General features: G+C 48.6%; 1 protein-coding gene across 4 annotated transcripts in view; it reads right to left on the bottom strand.

Moving 5' to 3' along the window:
• AIFM3 (apoptosis inducing factor mitochondria associated 3) overlaps positions 1 to 15,059 on the bottom strand; it is a 65,948-nt gene that overhangs the window by 42,395 nt on the left and 8,494 nt on the right. For all 4 annotated transcript variants that reach the window (XM_058036629.1, XM_058036630.1, XM_058036628.1 and 1 more), the window contains exons 2-3: positions 13,159 to 13,296; positions 5,682 to 5,895 (exon numbers count right to left, since the gene is read on the bottom strand). In XM_058036629.1, coding sequence (XP_057892612.1) covers positions 5,682 to 5,895; positions 13,159 to 13,189 — 245 coding nt within the window. In that variant the 5' untranslated portion in view covers positions 13,190 to 13,296. The remainder of the gene's footprint in view (positions 1 to 5,681; positions 5,896 to 13,158; positions 13,297 to 15,059) is intronic.

Genomic DNA, 15,059 nt, shown 5'->3' on the forward strand with positions numbered 1-15,059 from the left:
CCTTGTGTTTGTAAGATATAACACCTTGGTCAGTTTTGATAAGCCCAGTTCCTCCGAACCTTTAACAGGTGTTAAAGAGCCCAGGTGTTTATAGGGATATTTTTGAAATTAGTCCCCTTGTCTGACTCAATTCTTTCAGTGCTGCTGTGTTGCCACAGGATTTGTTTCTCAAGGGTCCAAATGGTGTTCCAGGCAGTGGTGTAAAGCATGGGGTATGTCTCCAGCCACCCAGTCATGCCTCCTACCATTGTCAGCACATACTGCTTGCCTTGGCAGTGAGCTTGCAGCAGGGTGATACAATCAATCTGCCAGGCCTCCCCATACTTACATCAACCACCACCTGCCCAACCACAGGAGCTTTACCCACTTGGCCTTCTTGACCACAGCGCACTTTTCACAATCATGGATTACCCAGGATATAGTGTCCTTAGTTAAGTCCACCCCTTAATCATAAGGCCATGTTGCATCTCTTCCTTGATGGCCTGAGGTATTATGGGCCTACTGAGCCAGAAATTATTCACCCTTATGATGCTAGGCCAGACGTACCTGAGACACTTTAATCTTGGCAGCTCAACCCACCTGTCCATTGTTGGGACACTCCTCAGTGCTGGACTCTCATGGACATGTGCATGCACATGACGGACTTTGACAGCCAACTCCTTTGCCCAGGCACCGATGTCTCACCACAATTCAGCAGCCCAGAAGGGTTGCTCTCTGCGCTGCTAGTTTGTCTTTTTCCATCGTTCCAGCCAGCCCCACAGAGCATTTGCTACTATGCCCAAGTCATTGTAGAGGTAGTGTTGGCCATTTCTCTCACTGAGCAATATCTAAAGCAAGCTGAAAAGCTTACAACTTGATCCACCCTGTCCCTTCTGCCACGTGCCGTGGAGGGCCCCATACAGCACCTTCCCATGTTCCATGCATCCCTGCAATAGGGCAGGAACTGTCAGTGAAGACAGCACACTGCTTTTCATTTTCAGGTAGCTGATTATACGGGTGGGCCCTCCTCAGCACGTCACCTTCTCCTCCTCCTCTTCTGATGACAGTGAAATTTTCACCTTAGGGCCAGTTTGTGATGATTTCCAAGATCCCAGGACTACTGGGGTTTCCCATCCGAGACCACTGTTGATCAGACCAATCTACTTACTCCAGGTCACATCAATGTACGATGTATGGCAGAGACTTTCTCTTTGAACACCCAGCCCAGCACTGATAGTTGGGGTGCCAGAAGAAGCTGTGCTTCTGTGCTAATCACTTCTGAAGCAGATCAAACCTCTTAACAAACTGCAAGTATCTATTTTTCATTTGGGGTGTAACAGGCCTCAGATCCTCTGCATACTTGACTCCAGAACCACAGGGATTGTCCTCAAGTCTCCCCAGGTACCTTCTGCCAGGGGCTCCAGAAGGACCATTCTTCCTGGCTGTGGTGTGGAGCACATTTTTGTCACCCTGTCCTGTCCTGACTGGCTTAAGGACTACGGAATCAACAATCTCCTGTTTAATTTGTTTCAAGGCTCCTTGTTCTTCAAGACCCCCCCCTTTAAATAATTATTCTCCTGTATCACATGATAGAGAGGGCTGACAATCTGACTGTACTCTGGATTATGCATCCTTCAAAAACCCATAGCTCCTGGGAAAGCCTGTCTCTTCTTGTTGGCTGGTGGCGACAAAGCTGGTGTTTTTTAGGCTACACTCATTGGAATCTGACATCTTTGAGAGAATACCTTTCCCTCACACTTGACAGGAGCCACCTCCAGAGGTGATAGTTTCCGTCTTCTTCCCAATTCCCTTGCGTCTTGGTTTGAAATACAGGTCTGCTAAGGAAGGCAGGAGCCTCCATTGAAATAGAATATATGACCCCCTTCCCTCCAAATTATTAAGGGGCTTTTGGGCCAAGATTTGGGAAAAGGAATAGCAGCTCTTTCCTAGTATGCATCCCAAGGCAAACAGACACCAACTGCGGCATTCCCAACACCCAGAGGCAGAGACTCAGTCCCGCCATTTCCCCTCTGGTGCCGTTCCGGGCGCAGCCGCCAGGGGCGCTGCTGGCTCCGGGCAGGGCGGGGGCGATGATTCCCCCGCGCCTGCAGGGGGCGCTGTGGCCGGGCCGGGCCGGGAGGGGACGGGCAAAGGGGCGGCCGCTGCCGGGGCCGGCAGGACTGTGGGACGGGCGAGCTGAACGGCAGGAGGGAGCAAAAACATCCGCAGGGAGCAGACGGCGTGTACTGAACCCCGCAGCTGTGGCTGGAACGGTGGGGCGTCCCGGCAGGGCGGGGTGCAGGGCTACAGTGCACTGCAAACTCGGAGCAGTGGCAAAAGAATGGTGAGAGTGGGGCCGTGGCAGCCCGGCTCTCAAGCAGATGGTGAAAGCCCTTTTTTAGTGAGGTAGGTGTTAATGTTATTAAGTCCTGGTTTAGTGCCTGCTATCCCAAGCAAAAGGCTAACCCCACAGTAGAAGAAGCAGGACTGGGTTGGGCTCCAGCAGTGGCAGTGAATTCCTTCCCACAAGCAGCAGCTCCAACCTCTCCAAGCAGAGAGAGAGATGGAGAGAGAACTAGCAGCTGCCCCATCTCTTAGAGCTTTTACAGCTCCATCTTTTACCAGCCCAATTTTCTTGGTATCTCTGCCCCTGTGAGAGACACCTCAGATAAGAGGTGTGGAGCCAGATGCCCTCCTCCCTGAGCTTGGTCACTTCTTTTATCCAGTCATTCTTGTTTCCTGTCAATTTATGGGACTAAATTCTTTGGGGGGGAAAAAAAACTCAAAAAACATCCCAACATCCTAACCCCCAACACCTTGTCAGTGCCTACATCCCAGGACAGGGATCCCAGTTCCTTGGTTTCACTACTACCTAGTTCCGTATCATGGGCCGCGATATCCCAGCAGCACCGGAGCAGTCATGTCGCCAGGGGCTCTCCTGACTCCTGATATCCTGTCTTTATGGATATCCCACAACTCACATGGGGACAGGGATCCTGTCTTTATGGATATCCCACAACTCACATGGGGACAGGGATCCTGTCTTTATGGATATCCCACAACTCACATGGGGACAGGGATCCTGTCTTTATGGATATCCCACAACTCACATAGGGACAGGGATCCTGTCTTTATGGATATCCCACAACTCACATGGGGACAGGGATCCTGTCTTTTTGGATATTCCACAACTCACACGGGGACAGGGATCCTGTCTTTTTGGATATTTCACAACTCACACAGGGTCAGGGATTGGGTGATTGTCTCTGGCCCTGCCTCCTCCCCTGTTGTGAAGGCCCTGCTTCCTCTTCATCACTCACTAAGCAGACAGATTCTGCCTTGGATGTCTTCTTCCATGTAAGGCCAAGTGCACCCAGCATGGGCTGTCCCTGTGCTTCAGCTGCAGTTGGAGTAGCCATGGTGCCTCTTGCTCTTCCTTGCTCCTTTTCTCCCTGAGACTGCTGTCTAGTATGGAGCACTGTGATAAACAGTAGCCAGGGCCCAACACATTGCATAACTTTGCGCCTCTCTGGAATTGCCACAGCATTTTTCTTTCAAATGTTCTCCCACTTTATTGGGATCTTGTAATTGTTCAGGGCTGAACTTCCAAACCACTGGAGCAAAACAGTCCTGTTTCTGCCACATTACATGCCACTCTTGACTATCCACCCCTGGGGCAGATCTCTAAATGACCTTCCTAAAATTCTCTTTTGTAACTCTAAACATGGTGTGGACTGCGCTGAGGAGACCTGGAAGACTTAGCAACAAGAACAGGCTTTCCTTAACATACAAGGGAAATTCAAAACCCTCAAAAGCTGTTGTCACAGGCTTGAAGGAAGAAAAGGTGGTGAAACCTGGGAAAAATCTTTGTCTCCTGTAGTCCCCAGAGTCTGGGTATGATTATTAATGGAGTCTCAGAGGCAGCACCCAAGGACAAGGCAGGAGGTCAACTCTGAATACACATCCCAAACAGCCCTCATTGTCCTTCATGTTATCATGTCATAAACCAATATCCCACAGAATGATCCTGATCCCTCGCCCTGCTCCCAAAAGGAGCACTGTGCTGGGCACAGAGAGTATATATGAAAATACAGACAGGGTGAGGTACCATGCCCACACGAACAGACCAAGCAATGTTGCAGCCAGCTGCTCTGCCCCTAATACAACAAATGCTTAGATCAAATTTTGTTTCCAACCCTCTCTGGGCAGATCTGTTGATACCTCAAGCCTTCCCATCCCATGCTGGGTATTAAATAAGGCTGCTGTGGTTTAGGAATGGAATTCCCCAATTTAGTGCTCCCATCAAAACCACGCTGCTGCTCACCCTCCCTCCCCCCTGCCCTACCTGTGGGTGGCTGGAGGAGAATGGGAGTCACAAAAGGCAAAGATAACAAGGCTGAGATAACAATTTACTGGGATCAGCAATGAGAGAAGAAAACCAACAGCAACAGCCAGAATATTAATAACACAAGTGTACAAAAGAGAGAGCTAGTCACATGCCAAATTGCTCGTCCAGAGCTCAGAGCTCACCATCCCACTTCCCATCCCTTCCAATGCCTTGGAACCAGCATTACCCCAGCATCCTGGGCACCACACTGTCCCCCAGAGTTACTCAACCAGAAGGAACCACTTCTTCCCACAAGAGACTCTATTCCCCTGCCCCAGCAATCAGATGAGATTGTATAGCATAACCTCTGGGTCCTGCCCATGCACCTCCTGGCTACTGCAAAAATTAACCTTGTCCTGGCTGGAACCAGGATACAAGCCAAGCAACCTCAACTGCTCCACATCATGTGAAGATTTAATCCACAGAGTCCAGAAAAGACTCCAGCAGAGTCCAGTGCATCCTTCTGCAGAATGGTATAATACATTACTTCCCACTGCAATGAAGAAAACCCAATTTACTCCTGGATGAACTTAGCTAAGAAAATGAATTTATGGCCCATGAAACCTCTTAAGTTTAGCACAAAGTACATGGATTGTTCTTGGATACTATCACAGGCAATACTTCAATTTAAAGCAAACAGCTGCCAGACTCCTGCTGTGTCCCACACACCTTACATTGCTCCCTCACTGCAACAAAAGCCATTCCAAACTATTTTCTTTTACACACTGATGGAGCCTTCTGAGATGTCAACGGAACCTACACTTCTACCCCAGAAAAGAGGCACCTGTAAAGCACAGTGACTGGGACAGGCACTCTTTAGATTTCAGAATATTAAATCAGGGTGCCCAGGTGAAGTGTGTTGTTATTTGCAAAAGATCTGAAAATCTGCATCCTTAGTGAAAGAGCAAATTGATGAGCTCAGCTGAAAGAGCCAGGCACTGCAGACAGGATGGAGCACATGACCTGCCCCATCAGCTGCACCCATGTGCTTCTCCAGCTGTTTTGTAAAGTCACTGAGGCTATAAATTTATTTTAAAATGTCTAGGTTGGTTAATACAAATTGAGAAGAGCCTTCTGAGAAATTCTGCTACAGAACATCGCCTCTGTCTGAGCCAAGTCCCAGTGCAGATCATGCAGGGAACAGAAGACCTTCTGGTAAAAACAGTTGTCACTTGTCCATGATGTAATTTTTAAGATTAAAAAAGGCTTACTAAGTTAAATTGTCATCTCCAACAACCCTAAAGAACAAGACAGAGCATTCAGATTAGGTTAGAAGGTTTCTCAAGTTTTATCTGCAAAATCTTTGGGCACTTACTGTCCATTCTCCAGGTCCTTTACGTGGCACACAGATGCTTCTACCACATCCTTGGGGTTGTGGTAGGGGTTGCTGGCAATTGGATGCTCCTCAAGGTGGTAGTGCCGGGCAGTCCCGTTGACTTTGTAGATCAGAGGGCTGGCTTTCCCATTGGGTGACATCTCCTCCTTGCTTCTCTCCTTCTCAGGTATCACAACTTCAATTTTCACTTCAACTGCAGGAATAACCCAAAACCTTTGTTAAAATGAAGCCAGGGGTTTTGCTGCTGTTTGCTGCTCTATCACTCCTTCTTTCCCTGAACTTGGAAACAGACATCAAAACAGATATTTTTTGCTGGCTTGACTTGGAAGATAAAACATTTAACATCAACCTTGCCTTGATTACCTGTGCCCATTATTCCTCCGTTCTTTCTGCATTGGACACTTTGCATTCATAAAGTACATATTCTTGAAAGCAGACATGCTTATTATTGAAAGCAAAACAACCTCTCAGTTACAGTTCTTGTCCTGTTTAGTGGAAAACAGTTTCAGGCAGCTCCATATGAAGCATGCCAAGGTCTCTGGGGCTCAGACAGACTTCAAAAACCCCTTTAGTTCTTTGTAGGTAATGTTAACTGAAAGAGAAAGCCAACACTGCATGGTGCATAAAGCTGCTTCATTAGATAGAGACCAATTAATAAGGAACTAGAAATATCCAAAATTATTTCCACATGAGGTTTTGAGTGTGGAGTGACTTCAACAGTAGGTGAGAGAAGCAAGCATGGTCCATTTTTCTCATGTGTGCACCAGTGAACAGGTCTGACAATAAATCATCCCTGTCCTGGAAACCATAAGACCCAGGGACACATGGGAGCAGGGACTGTAGGGAGCAAAGGCACTCTCCTCGGCCACCCAGGTGAGGACATGCAGAGCAGCTGTGGCTGCCCCTGGATCCCTGGCAGTGTCCAAGGCCAGGCTGGACGGGGCTTGGAACAACCTGGGACAGTGGAAGGTGTCCTTATGACAGGGGGTGGAACGGGATGAGCTTTGAAACGTCCTCCAGCCCAAATCATTCTGTCATTCTGTGTTAATATGGGCTCCCTGAAGGCAGTGCTCACCCATCCCCTGCCACAGGCCCACCCAGCTACACCCCTGTGTCCCACTCCATGCCTGGGCTGGGCAAGCTGGTCACAGCAACATCAGAAGCCACTGATAAGCTATCACATCACAAAGCAGAAAACATCACTTTATCTCCAAGGGACTTCATCAAACTAAAGCCATTAATATAATAATAAATGCCTGGGAGTTGTATAGCAAACCAGGGGAACGTGCCAGAGACTGGTGAAGTGACTCAAGTCCATGGGAAAACATTGAGCTTCCCCCATCTTATAAATGTCATGAACAGGAAAATCTGTTGTAGAAGATAAAAGTTGAAGTTCCCAAACTAAACAGGTGAAGAAAGGCAGAGGAAGGGTAAAAACAAGTCCTTCAGCAAGGCTTGTGAATGACAAGGATGCTGGGTCTTCCCAGCCTGATCTGTTGTCCCAAAACTTTTATTGCAAGAATATTGAGAGAACAATGGAAGAACAAGTCAGGGAGAAGGTTGTTCATTTTGGAAGGGGAAAAACAGGTGACCATGGCCATTCAGGCCCTGGCGGCAGGCAGCTGTCTCAGGAGTCCTGCACATTTCTGCTGTTTGTGCCTGCTCAGCAAGGCAAGGGATGCATGGCTTTTTGCCAAAGTGCCAAATCCCTGTGCTCACCTGGACAGGATTCACCAAGGGTAGATAGATCCAGGAAAGTGATTTTCTGTGTATGAATGCTGAACCAACAGAAAACATCACCTTCTGCTGTGCTCTTGCAGCTACAGGAGTTAATGCAAATGAATAGGCCCTGCACCATAAATTAAAAACCCCACATTTCTATGAGCAAGTCTGTTCCTGGAGCTCTAGAGAAGCAGCCAGGCTGCTGCAGACACCCAGTGAAGAGGCTGCTCCCCATAAGCACCTCTTTCCTAGGGCATTGGAAAAAGCAGACATGGATTTTCCAGGACAGAGTTTGAAAATATAATGAATACCCATTTATGCCAGTCCCAGTGAAACACTTTTGGCCCAAGAAACGGGAAGCTGATGTCATTCAGTCAATCTGCACAAAATGTGTCAGTGCATCCTTGCAGCCAGACTGCGGAGCCAGACCATGTCGCAGGATGAGACAAAGGTTGGGCAAAGCTGGTGGCTCTGAGCCCTAATGGTGAGGGGGACATGGATATCAGTGAATTCATCAGCAGGGAACAACTCCATCTCTCACTTGGCTGATGCCCCAGGACTTTGTTTTCCAGAGCACATTTGGGTCAGGTGAGCACATGGAGTGCCCACTGACTCACAGGCAAATGAACCTGCAGGGATAAAGATGGAAATGTAGCTCTGAGCTGTCCCCTTCTTCCTCAGCTAGAAAAACATATGCAGGAAGCAGCAAGTCTCTGGCACTCAGCCATCCCCACCTGGCACCCACCAACATTGCTGGACAAATGTCCAGAGGAAAAGAAAAAGAGTTTTAAAATCTTCCCTCTCCTATTTTGGACCCCACACTTCACTGCTTGCCTCTATGAGGGGCATATCCCACTTGCCTCTCAGGAACCCTCTTTACCCCATCTACCCCTCCTTCTCATGCCTCTCAGCCCCTCATGGAGTGTCCCTCTGGCCTGAAACCTGCATTCCTGAGGGATGATCCCTCCAGGAATCCAGGGCTAAGCAGCACCTGAGCTGATCCAGCAAACTGGTTCAGTTCCCATCAGGGAAAATGACATTTAAATGAAATATTTATAAACCCAAGTTTAATACCAAATCCGATTGGTAAGGGGCTGGGGCCAGTGTGTTCCAGCTCTTTGACAGTCATATCCTATAGCTGCTAGAAGAGGGTCTAGACAGCAAACTGTTTGGAAAGTTTTAGGCACGTTACTACAAATCTAGACAGTAGGCAACTCCTCAGGAATATAGGTAGAAATATGGATATAAATATGGATGTTGTTACACAGGTATGGACATAAGGTATAGATATAGATGATATAGATAAAAATATAAACAGAGATGTAGAGATGTATAGGTATAGATATAGATGACAGAAAGAGACAGAAGTGTGCCTGCTTGCCCTGTGCCACCAACATCACTTAGACACACACATATGTGTGTGTAGGTGTTTGTATAAGTTCATGCACATTTTTAAGATATCTCTATAGATACACACTTACATAGATGAAGAACCAGAAGGCCAGGGCTGGAAATAGTTTATAAGAATATAGAAAAAAAAGCAGAGAAACTAGCTGAGCATTAGCAAGTGCTCATATCACATATCTACATATACCCCAGCACTGCAAGCTCTCACTACTCGAAAATCCTGAGTCAGCTTCTCAGAGTCATAGAATCATTTAAAACACAGGTTCTTGACAAGACTATAAATGCTGATAGATTTTTTTTCTCCCAGGTTTTCAGCCTCAGGTTGAGCACTGCTGGCATTCTTCACATACAATCAGGAACCATGTCCCAACACCATTTATCACTGTTGGCTCTGGTGTTGTTTTTTTCTCTTGTGGCCACCATGTTCTTGTGCTTTGCCTTGGTGTCATTCACCCAAGCAGTCAAAGCTTAATATCCCATTACATCTCCTGTAAACTTATTCCTTCTCCATCACTATTCACAGCCTGGTGGGACTAGTCAAAATCTCTGCTTGCTCTTGGAGAGGTACTTTAGATGTGAGACTGGAACTGTTGACATTGATCCCAAAGCAGGGTGGTGGCAGGTGGCTGGGCTGCAGTGCAGGGTCACAGGCATTATTTTTTAAAAATTAGGGCAATTGGATGGCCCAATACTTCTTTATCACAGGACTGGGTTCCCAGTATGGCTCAGAGCCCTTCTGGAGGCTAAATTTAAATTATGGATATTGGGACATTGAAAGGTTGTACCTTCAGGTACCCAATACTTAAAATACTAGAAACCAGGAAAATACTGAGCTAATATGGGAAGAGAGAATTGACAGAGAGAATTGAGCCAAGAGCTGACTTGAGCCAAGGGGAGTCTGAATAAGATGAAGATGTCTAGCTATAAAGGATGGAGGAGCTGAGCTGGCAAGGGGAGAGCAGTGTGTCTGCCTTCCCCAGCCCTAAAACCCTGCAGTGCCCCAGGGTGTGCCACTTCAGGGCTGCAGGCACAGGGCACAGGAGCACTGAGGGCAGGGAACAACCTGCTGCTGGCTGTATGGTGCCAACAGCTTTGGGAGCACTGGAAACCAGAAATGCATCAAGGGATGATGCTGGAGGGACCAGCAGGCACCGCTAAAAATCTCAGTTTACCCCAGCAGGGTTTATTTTCCCAAAGCCAGCAAGAGTAATCCAGCACCATGGGACGTGCTTAGGGCTCACTGTGCCCTGCCAGAGCTGCACTCTCCAGGCATCCCCTGGGCTTGCCCACCCCACGTCAACTGCAAGCCCCAATGACTGTGACTTCAGGGGGTCTCAAAGAGATTCCAAACCATTTCTATGGAGCACTTCTCCCCTCCTTCCAAGGCCAGGCTGGACAGAGCTTGGAACAACATGGTCTTGTGGAAGATGTCCCTGACCACAGCAAGGGGTTGAAACTACTTGGTCTCTACAGACCCATCCAGCCCAAACCCTTCCATGATTCCATCATTCTGTTAAAAATGACAGAGCCAAAGACAAAACTACCATGTAAAATGTGCTTGGCTCTGCTCTCCCAGATGCTCTGTCAGCAAATGCTACAGTCCAAAAGCAGGAGGTGGGACTTACCAAGCAAGGCTGGGGACAAGCTCAGAGCCAAGCTCAGATCACACAGCCAATGGCACCCGGTCCAGACCCTCCAGCAGTGTGAAGCAGTGTGCAGGGAGCACACTCCCTCTAAATGCATCCTCCATGCAAGGGTGAAGCCCACCCCAAGATACCCCATGTGCTGCGAAGCGACTGCCCTGCTATCAAACACTGAGCCCAGCAGAAGAAGAATCAAAATTTATAGATTTTGAAGCCACTCTCCTAATACCCAGGGCAGAGACAGAGCTGCTGCAGCTCACACAGAGCTGGCACATGATGGTTCCTGACACTCATTATCCTGATCTGGCTGTGCTGTGGGAGCGGGTGCTGGGACACCGTGCAGGCTGCCAGCTGGGCAGCTCATCCCCAATGCATCACACACCCGAGACAAACCCGAGGAGAGAGTTATGCAGAGACTGAGAACTGAGCCTTCAGAAGAGGATCTGGCATCACGGGACTGCAGCACTGGAGATAACAGCAGATTGCTTCACTGTTTGAATACGAGCTCTTAATTAAACACTGAAATATCCGGACAGGGATGGGTGCTGCAGCCGGAACCCCCACCTCATGGCTGGCCGACAGTACAGTCAGCACAGCTATTTAGAGACTCCACTCCCCAGAGCTCTTGTATCACTCATCTGCCCATCAAAAGGTGATATGTGCACAGTGCCAAGGTTATCTCGAGGGTTCTCAGGACGACTGAGGGTCTCTTGTAATGAAGGAGGTGGAGCAGATAAAGATCTCATGTACACCTTGAAAAAGTGCCTGAATCAATTCTGTTCATTTCAGGCTGCATCCGAAATATTCCCTTGATGTGGAAACAGTACTGATGGAGCAAATAGCTCTATTCTGACCCTGCTTCTTATTCAGAAAAGGAATTGTAAAGTCCAGTACTCAGTTCTTATACTGTACAATTCCCATATGAAACATCAGTGAAACCCTTTGCTAGAACAATCAGTATCCTCAAATGCCTCTATTTAGCTCCTTGCATTTGCAGGTTTGATAAGCCTGGATGAAGTCCTGCAGCCAGTGGTGAGCGATCCGGGGGCTGTGGAAGGCTTGTGCAAAGCCTTTGAAGATGCTAATCCAAACCAGAGCTGAGGGATGGAGGGGCATTGCAGGGTGCCATTTTCAGGCATCTGGCCCAGCTATGCAAATACAGCTCTCTTCTTAGCTGCAAAAATCGGCAGCTAAGGAAAACTGAGCATTGGTGTTCCAACACTGGTCCAAGATTATACAGTTTTGCTGATATGATACAAAATTAAGTGGAGCTCATAGCAGAGTTTGTCACAAATTTAGTCAACAAAAGCATTTATTCCTGGATGTGTTTTTACCCCTCAAACATTTTAAAGAAACATATAAACAGGGCTTTCACGGAGAAGACTTACAGGTCAGAGTGTCCAGTGCCATATTACCTTGGTGGTGCCCCATAATCACAGTACAGGTCAAGGGCAGAAAGGCACCTTTATTTTCTCATTGTGCCTTGCATAAAGGCAGGGATGTCACTCCATGAATGTTTGGTGAGGCACAACTTCTGTTGCCCTTCTGACCCATTTAGTCCTTCAACCTGCAATCCCTCCTGCCTCAGACAGTGAAGACAACTTGCCAAGGAAAGGTCTCCAAAAGACGTCTTTCCACTCACAAAGGCTACACAGGGATGCTGACTGGTCTGATAGATCATCACCATTCTCTGATTCCCCTTGCCCTGGGACACAAGCAAGTAACAAGGACAAGGTCACCGTAAGCTCTCTGTGAGGTGGCCAAAACAAGCTGCAGGATGGGAGCTGGGAGCACTCCTCCATGACAGCTTCAGGAACACTGACAGGACCAACCATCACTGACAGGACCAACCATCACTCCCTGGGGTCCTGTGCCAGGGCCATGTAGGTGCTGCCAGGGTGTGAGTATGGGTGATCACACCGTGCCTGCTCAGCACAAGGCTGAGCATTGACACTTCCACACCAGGCCCCCCTCAACCAGCCAGTTTGCCTGAGCAGGTGGCACCACCCCGGCCCCTCACACATCCACCCAACCTTCCCCAAACCTTGGAGAGCAGGGAGCCCAGCCAGCCCCGCCATGGAAGGAATGTGCCAGGTAAGGGGAGAATCCCTGATGTCCAGGTGTCTACAGCTGCTTTCCCCACCGAAAGCAGTACAGATGAACAAGCTTCACCAAGAAAATAAAATCCCAAAAGCAGAGCAGCTCCAGGACCTGGTCTGCTCCTTCCCAAGTCATCCCCTTCCCGCAGGGAAAGAAATAAGAGCTGGCCAGTGTGCCAGAGTGACAAAACCGTGGCAGAAGGAAGGTGCTGGAGCCCCATGTGTCTATGCTGGGATAGCTGTCACCCAAACCTACACGGGGGCATGAGGGGGGCAACTCTGCTCCAGATCTGGCAGAAAGGTAGAAGCAGGTGGGTGGTCAAGAGCAAGGCAGTGTGGCCAGGCAGAGATGCCTCCCTCGTGGCATGGGGTGAGCTCCCATCCCACCCACCTACCAGCCCCCTGGCACTGCTGCAACCCCCCACAGCTCCCTGCCCGGCAGTGAGAGCACTGAGGAATTTGGGGGCATTAAGAGAGCGGTAATCCTCCCTGCAGGAGCCGAGCATTAACATTCCCCCGGCCAGCGTCCACCGCTGACCTACTTCTCGCACGGGGCCGGTGGGCTGGGGGCCCGGGGGCAGTCACCTGGTTTGGGCTTGGAGAAGCATCCTCCCATGGTGCCGGGCGGGACGGGCAGCGGGGCCGGGGCCGGGCAGGTCAGCGAGGCCGCGGGCACATCCTCGCATGGTACAGGAGGTTCCCGGCTCCCGCGGCGATCCTCACCTGCGTCGGGCAGAAAAGCTCCGTGAGAGCGGGCACGGCCGGAGGGCGGGGGCGGCCGGCCGGGAACCGAACCCGTGACAGCTCGGCCGCCCGTGCCCGCACTGCCGCGGCACCGCGGATGGACGGACGGACACGCTGTGTGTCCCGGGGGACACGGGGACAGCGACTGCTGGGCTCACCGTGCTGGGACACACCGCTAAACTCAGCTATGAAGTTTATAAATTCAGTCATCAAAGTTAATTACGAAAACCCCCATATCATTTATGGCCAGACTTTAATAACTTCCCAAAGACCTGCCTTTGGGAACTAAAGCTCTAAGAGCACAGGTCGCAGCACAAATACAATGACTGAACCATAAATACATTTAGTTGGGGTTTTTGTGTTATTATTAGGAGATTGAAAAAAAGAAGTCTATTCTATTGCACAGACCTGCAAGTTCCCCTATGCCAATTATGCTCATTCCTGCAGAAATGCCATTGACTTAGGAACAATTAATTATTTAGAGAAAGGGCTTTTGCTATCACACCATTTGCATCAACCTCCTTTTCTTTCCACTATTGATTTATTTTTTTTTTTAATTCTTAAAGTCAAGTTGTGTCTCTTATAAGCTTTGACTTGAGGTGCTCTCAGATCTGGTACAGACTAAGAATTTAGATAAACCTTTCCAATTCCATTCCATGACTGAAAACAGCAAAGAGTCATCCAACACACTGGCAATAAAATAGTATGTTTAATTTGTTTTATTCAGTCCTGAATTTAACTGATTTCCTATGGGTTTGCCGTATATTTTTCAAAAAGCCCTCTGATCTGGGCAGGAAGATAAATACAATTTCTGGATTATATTTTGAGACAGGCAAAGTAGGTTTTTCTGTATCTTATAAAATGCCTCGAGATCTTTACAATAAGAAGAAATTAGAGACCAAGCACCTTCTCTCCTTAGCTTAAACATCAACTCAAAATATCAGGATGTATCCCTCTGTTTTCAGCTATATCCCTCCAAAATACAACTTCCAACTCTCCTTCCGTGCATAGCATCACCTTTGCTAAGCCCCAGCTGCGTTGCAGAAGCAGCTTCAGAGCCTGGATTATGATGAATAAGCCATCCAAGCTATAGAGGAACACAAGCCTGATGCTTTGCCCATGGTGCAAAGCAGGCATGTGCTATTTGATACTCAGCAAAGAGGGATTATTAAATATAGAGGGAAGAGCTCTTCTTCCAAGAGCATCCCAGGAAAGTAGCATGACAATGTTTATACAAGAGCAAATGCAAAAAAAAGTTACCATGTCAGAAGGTGCATAAATGCAGAGGAAGATTTGGGAGCAGTGGGGGAAAACAGAGTGGGGATGTCACATGCATCTAGCTGCTGTAGAGCCCTTTGCCAGAACGAGCAGAAAGAAAGGGAAAATGGTTTTGTACCAGGCAAACCGAGTCTTGGGTCACTGATGTATCAGTGATGCAGGGCAACAATTTAGTGCATATAACAAAATACTGGCACTGGTACCTCAGGAGCAAACCAAGTCCCACTAACCCAGATCAGCTCTTTGCAGTGGACTTCCTGCAGCAGAAGTGGACACTGTGGGTGACCCAAGACAGGATCATGGCCCAGGCAAGCAGTGCCCTGGCACCACTGCAGCATTCCCTTGGGATGCTGCACATATAGGGGACCACAGCAGGGACCCCTGGAAAGGTGGTGAGTTGAAGGGTAGCTCCCAAATATGCTTCACCAGAGAATCACTCCCACTTCTCCAGCCCTCTCAGAGAT

The sequence above is a fragment of the Melospiza georgiana genome, chromosome 18, assembly GCF_028018845.1.
Source record: "Melospiza georgiana isolate bMelGeo1 chromosome 18, bMelGeo1.pri, whole genome shotgun sequence".
Classification (NCBI taxonomy): Eukaryota; Metazoa; Chordata; class Aves; order Passeriformes; family Passerellidae; genus Melospiza; species Melospiza georgiana.